This window comes from Microcaecilia unicolor, chromosome 3 (genome assembly GCF_901765095.1).
Source record: "Microcaecilia unicolor chromosome 3, aMicUni1.1, whole genome shotgun sequence".
Lineage (NCBI taxonomy): Eukaryota > Metazoa > Chordata > Amphibia > Gymnophiona > Siphonopidae > Microcaecilia > Microcaecilia unicolor.
Window position 1 is genome coordinate 86,308,721 of NC_044033.1, and position 6,959 is coordinate 86,315,679.

Here is a 6,959-nt window from a genome sequence, read left to right on the forward strand (position 1 = left end):
TTTCTGGTGGGTTTTCAAGGGCTCACATTTACCACCACAAGTGTAACAGGTAGGGGGGGATGGGCCTGGGTCTGCCTGCCTGAAGTGCACTGCACTCACTAAAACTGCTCCAGGGACCTGCATATTGCTGTCATGGAGCTGGGTATGATATTTGAGGCTGCCAAAACATATTTTTTTAATTTTTTTTTAGGGTGGGAGGGGGTTAGTGACCACTGAGGGAGTAAGAGGAGGTCATCCCTGATTCCCTCCGATGGTCATCTGGTCAATTCAGGCACCTTTTTGTGGCTGGGTCGTAAGAAAAAAAGGACCAGGTAAAGTCGTCCAATTGTTCGTCAGGGACGCCCTTTTTTTTCCATTATGGGTTGAGGACGCCCATGTGTTAGGCACGGCCAAGTCCCGCCTTCGCTACGTGTCCGACACGCCTCCGGGAACTTTGGCCGTCCCTGCGACGGAAAGCAGTTGGGGACGCCCAAACTCAGCTTTCGATTATGCCGATTTGGTCGACCCTGTGAGAAGGACGCCCCCATCTTGTGATTTATGTTGAAAGATGAGCCTGATATTGTACTTGGGCAATGGAGGGCTAAGTGACTTGCCCAGGGTCACACGGAGTTGCAGAGGGAATTGAATCTGGTTCCCCAGGATCTCAACCCACTGATGACTGTCAGGCAGCAGCGGAAATTGAACTCAGTTCCCCAGGTCCACAACCCGCTTCACTAACCATTAGGTCAGTCCTCCACTTACCTATCTGCCACCAATTCACCTATTTGCTAAATAACCAGGACCCTTTGCCCTGTAGCACATGATGTAGGAATGTCAAAAATGTAAAGTACACCCAAGCTTTAGTGGGTAGCCAAAGCAGATGGACTAGTAGCATCCTGCCTCCCCATAACCAGTTTTGCAGCCGTGTTTTGGTCATCTGGCAGTTGATTTGTAGAACTAGATGCCACTGGGAGAATCTTGTGTCTGTTGTCTTACCGTGTATCTGATGCCATTGGTCATGGTTGTGTATTTCTCTCAAGGGTAGGTTTCTCAGTGTGGGCTTGTTTTGCACAGCAAAAAAGCACAAAAGGACCTCCAGAACTGGAACAATGGTACAATCTTTAATAGAGTGGACCCGACACGGGCCGTGTTTCAGCACTCAACAGCGCCTGCCTCAGGGGTCAAATGCAATTAGTCTTTGCAGGTTTTAGAGCAGATTGTACCAGGGGCGTAGCCAGACTTCGGCGGGAGGGGGTTCCAGAGCCCTAGGTGAGGAGGCACATTTTAGCCCCCCCCCCCTCCCGACACCGCCAGGTACCTTATAGATATCTATATGTATATCTATATCTGTCTCCAACCTGGTGTCTGTCTCTCTTTTCCTGCTCTGGGCTTATGTGTTCCTTTTATTTTCTCTCTGATGTCTTCCTCCTTTCTTTTCCATTTTCAGCAGTCTCTTCCTTCCTTGTCTGTTTCCTTCATCAGTGCGTATTTGCATATGTTTCTACCCCTTTCCTTGATGCTTTCCCCTTTTTTCTATCCTTCTTCTCTTCTTCCTATTTTCTCTGTCTCTCTCACTTTTCATCTTCTTTCTCCAGCATTTTATAACCACATTTTCCCCATTCCTCCTGTGGGTACTCTCATTGCTTTTCAGTCTCTTCCTTCTGAACCCCCCCCCCCCCCCCCTCCCCTTCTCTCCTCTTTCCAGCCCAGCCATCTCTGCCTCTCTTTCTGTCCTCTGCCCCCTTCCAGTCTGCCTCTATCTCCATTTCCTGACCCAGTCCAGCACTGGCAGAACCAGAAAGAGGAAAAGATAGAAGAGAGAGGTGCATCAAATTTTCTCCTCCCGCCCATCCTTCCTTCATCCCATGCTTTGCAACTCTTTCCCGCCAGTCCAGGATCAGCATTACGAAGCACAGTCATGTGATGCTGGACTTTACTCACATGCTGCACATCTCTGCCAGGCCCTGCCGTCTCTGACATATGTTTTCTGTTGCCATAGAGGCAAGTGGAGGGTTGATATCAAGCGGCAGCATTTTTGTAATGACACTGGAGGGAAGGTGCCGGGAGCCGAATAGGAGTTTTGAGGGGATAGACGGACTGACTGCAGGAAGGTGGCAACAAGAAGGAAAATGCAATATCTTGTCGAGGGAAGCGGGCAGAGCAATAGTAAACCCATTCAAAACCTATACTATGGCACCTCAGTCACGATTACTAAAATTGGGGCTAGAAGGTTGCTGCTCAAAAAGGAGTGGGGGACACAGCTCTTAAATCAAGGACAATCTCTGAAAACTAGGGATGTCTTTTATCCTTAAAACAACAGTGTAGCTTGCCCCGTTAATAGTTTTCTTCGAAAACTATCTTCAAGAAATTTAGGAAATACAAAATGTGTGGTCATCATGAAATCTTCGTATTCAGAGTCAGAGAAATGTGTATTCACTCTACCAGGATGTCCAAGTGCAGTGTTGCTGAAAAACATATGCCATTGTGTACATGCATATCTGAGCCTGGGATGCATGACTTTGGTAGCCCATTGATAGCATGCTATATACTACCTTTCAGAGGGGAGACAAAACACGGTTATTACTGTTACTCGGGTAGTTGGTTCAGCTGTTGCAATAGAAATAGTGACTTACCCAAGGTCTTGAAAACATCAGAAGTGAAGGTAACTGGGTCCCAAGAGGAGTTCTGACTTGTGCTTCAGTCCAGTAGATACTACAATTTCCCTCTTTTCTAATTATTGGGAGAAGGTGTCATGTAATTGGTGCCCTTCTGATGCTATCTGTCTGTTGTGCATGGTAGTAATATTTGGTGTGAAGCTGAAGTTCCTTCAGGGCATTGCTGCCCACAAAATCCCTATTTTTCTAACGTGGTTTCATTAAGGATTGCACTAAAAAGCTGAATGTGTGCATTCATTAACGCACCTTAAATTTACCATATGCAAAATAGATTTAATGTGTAAAGTTGATTTGTGCGCATTGAAAAAATTTTTATTAACAAAAATGTGTGAAACAAACTGAAAAAAATTGTCCAGAAATCCAAAAAACAACAAAGGGTTTTTTTCCCCTTGTGCATATACTTATTTTTTTCAGATTTGAGAGGTGCATACGAACGATATTGTTTGAATATAATAAATTGGTGTTAATGTAAAAATATTTTGGGAACTTAGCACTTTCCTTTTTCTTTTGCAGATATATGTTGGGCAAAGGAGGAAAACGAAAGTTTGACGAGCATGAAGATGGGCTGGAAGGCAAAGTGGTGTCTCCAAGTGACAGTCCATCAAAGGTGTCATACACCTTACAGCGCCAGACTATCTTCAACATTTCCCTTATGAAACTTTATAACCACAGGCCATTAACGGAGCCAAGTTTGCAAAAAACAGTTTTAATTAATAACATGTTGAGGCGAATCCAGGAGGAGCTCAAACAAGAAGGCAGCTTAAGACCTGTGTTCCTCACCACTGCACAGCCAGCTGACCCTCTTGGTGACAGTTACCAGGAAGCTCAGCCTGCCTTCAGCCATCTTGCCTCACAGCCTACTCACCCCACTGACTTAATAAGCACTACACCACTAGAGTCTTGCCTCACCCCAGCCTCTCTACTTGAGGAAGACTCTTTTTGCACTTCCCAGACTGTCCATCACAGCGTTCCTACCAAAATACCACCTTCACCTGTCCAGCCAGTAAAGGATAGTTTCTCCTCAGCCTTGGATGAAATTGAGGATCTCTGCCCAACACCTACCTCTACAGAGGCCTCAGCAGACTCTAAAGATAACCCCGAGTCAAATCTTCACAAACCTGAAGGGGGAACCCAAGAGATTAGAACAAGTGAATCCAAATTAACGGATGCTCTACCTGGAAATTTTGAAATAACTACTCCCACGGGTTTTCTTACAGACTTGACCTTGGATGACATCCTGTTTGCTGACATTGATACATCTATGTATGACTTTGATCCCTGCACCTCTGCTGCTGGAGTTCCCTCAAAATTGGCTCCAGTCACAGCAGATGACCTTCTAAAAACATTAGCCCCCTATAGTAGCCAGCCAGTGACCCAAAATCAGCCTTTTAAAATGGACCTTACAGAACTAGACCACATAATGGAGGTTCTTGTTGGGTCCTAGAACACTGTAATTTTTAATGTACCATATATACACATGGTAGTATTTTCAGCCCGCCCAGAGTCCCAGCACTGTGCATGTTGTACCCTAGCTTGCCTTTGGAGAAGAAAAGATCCCACACTAGGCTTTGCTTCTAGCAAAGCTGGAGTGCCTTCATTCCTGTACGGCCACTTGTCCATGTGTGCTTGAGTGGCTCATGGAAGAAGATGGACTATCCCACTAGAGGAAAAAGTACAGAATGGAAACGAGCTTTCCTATGTTTTCATAACAAGAAACTGAATTGTAAATGCTAAGCACAAGGATTATGTTGGGGAAAGCTGTACATTGTGTGTGCATATTTGTCTATTTTTTCTATAAGTTTTATTGCAAGAGGTAACAAATTTTTATTTGGATAATTTCAGTGTCTGTCCCCCCCCCCCCCCCCCCCCCACCCCCGCCTTATTTTTAGGTTGTTATTCCATCACGGAGACATTTAACTATTCCTCTTAAGTGTTGCATTTACATGGCTGTTTAGAAACAGCTGCCCAAATTTATTTTATATTTTTGTACAGATTCTGCAGTTTATGATCTTTTTCTAAAAAAAAAAAAAAAAAAACCCAAAATGCAAATGTTTTTACATACAAAATAGCTATTTTGATAGAATTTGCTCACCTGATTCCTGTATAATACTTCAGATGTACAAGGAAAGAAAGCTTGTACATTTTTTATATGGAGTAGTAACAATTTTATATGTATGAATGGTGTAAAGAATTAATTGGAAACAAATCCCCTGGCAACAGGTTCCCCCAAATAGAAACAGTACTTTAAGAAAGGGCTGAGAGATCTGGCCATCAGTTCACAACTGTTTTCTTCCTTCAGTCTGATACTTTGCCCATTACTGTGATTTTGAGAATTTGGGTCTATGTTTAATTTACTGGTAGGAAAGTAGTTGTGAAGCTGCCTTTTCAAGGCCAGTAAACTCTGTGCAGGTTGACTGCTTTTCCATTTGCTGATTGTGGGCTGCTAAGATGGATTTTGGCAGACACATGCCCACAATCTCCCCTCTCTCCCATTTCAATGTCGGCGTTTTCCAAGCACCTTCCAAAGAGTGGTGTTGTATTATGAACCCGCATACTCTTCCAATTTTTAAATTAACCCTTGAGTAGCTGATGCATCCCATTCTAGAACCACTGTCTTGGTAGTGTGGGCTAAGGAGAAGGCCTGCTGATATTAAAACTTTCCAAGTGTATTTCTCCAAGTAAATGCCACACATTGTCGGCTTTTTTTATTCATAGGGGTGGGAATAGAGGATCAACTGAACAAAAAGTTCATCTGGTGACACACCATCATTGTGCTACTTAAAACCATCACTAACCTTTTTTAGTCATTTCATTAGCTTTGCGTTTTCTGGAAAACAAAGCGATTTCATTGTTCTTTTTTCTTTTTTTTCCTTTTTTTAATTGGTTTATAAGAGAACTACGTGCAGTATCTGAAAGCAAGTATGTGCGAGTTTCCACTCGCCTTTGCCATAGCATTTCTTGTCACTGTGTTTTCTGCTGAAGAAGGCAGCTTTAGTATTACCTGCAGTGAAGCTCATCTCTTGTCAGCACTGGATGGACTTACTTAAATATCCATTGCCGTTCAAACTGGAGTCTGTCTCTGTGCACCACTTAGCCTCTTCAAATGTGCTTGGGTTTGCTTTACACTTGCTTGTTGAAGGTGGCTATGCAGACCCAGGTTCTCTGCACGCTTCTTCCTGTGCCACCCAGGAAGGCTTCCCCCTCTTCCCCACCCTCTATGTGGTGTACCTATTTTTAAATTTTGAGAAGCAAAATGTTGGCCATGTGTATCATACCTGCTGCCGAAATTGCTATGGTGTTTATCTCTTCAATGGTACTTTTGCTGTCTGAGTGCAGGTTGCAACCTATATTGTTGAAATGCATATATAGCTTCTTTAGAAATAACTTTTATATTAATTTATTTAAGAAAATTTTAAATTATGTTTTATGTCATTCTGCAATACTCATTCAGCTTCTGCTCACTTCTTGCCATGAACAGGAGGGGGTCTGTCTGGGAGAAGGCAGCAATCGGAGTCACTTTAGATATGCCCTGCCTTCTGCGTATGGCATCTCATAATCTGCAACCCAAGTGGGGAGGTAAAAGGCAGGCAAGCAAAGTATTTCTTGCAGTACGTACATGGACAGCTGAGAGAGTGTGGGCAGTGAAAGAACACCTAATCCAAGTAACAGAATTGTATCAATTTGAAATGGATCAAAGTCTTTCACATCATGATGTATGTCCAATCAGCCAACGCTTCCTGCACTCCTCAACCTCAGTACACTTTTTAGTTCACTGAAACAGTCCAACTGTGTTGGGAATAGGTTGACGTGAGGACCTCCGTATTTCTTACTGACTACAATTAGGGACCATTTATCACTTTGAATTACATGCGTAAAACACGTAGTTAAACTCAGGGGTCCTTTTACTAAGGTGGGCTGAAAAATGGCCTGCAGTAGCGTAGACGCGTGCAGAATTATTTTTTAGTGCACTTGCAAAAAATGCCTTTTTTTTTTTTTTTTTTTTTTTTTTTTTTTGCTGAAAACGGACGTGCAGCAAAACGAAAATTGCCACACGTCCATTTTGGGTCTGAGACCTTACCGCAAGCCATTGACTTGGTGATAAGTTATCACGTGGTAACAGGGCGGTAATGCTGCCGCGTGCCAGAAAATAAAAAAATATTTTTCAGACGAGCGTAGCAGACGCGCTAAATTAGCGCAAGGGCCACGCGGTAACCGGGCAGTAACTCCAATTTGGCGTGCATTGGCCACAAGTAGGCACCTAAGGGGCTTAGTAAAAGGCCCCCTTCTGTTTTCTTTGCCTGGTAG

General features: G+C 43.6%; 1 protein-coding gene across 1 annotated transcript in view; it reads left to right on the top strand.

Annotated features, from left to right (window-relative positions):
* Positions 1-6,591, top strand: part of SERTAD2 (SERTA domain containing 2) — a 66,974-nt gene extending 60,383 nt beyond the window's left edge. The window contains exon 2 of the mRNA XM_030196138.1: positions 3,168-6,591. Within this exon, the coding sequence (XP_030051998.1) occupies positions 3,172-4,098 (927 nt within the window). The 5' untranslated portion in view covers positions 3,168-3,171 and the 3' untranslated portion in view covers positions 4,099-6,591. The remainder of the gene's footprint in view (positions 1-3,167) is intronic.
* Positions 6,592-6,959: the final 368 nt, after the last annotated feature.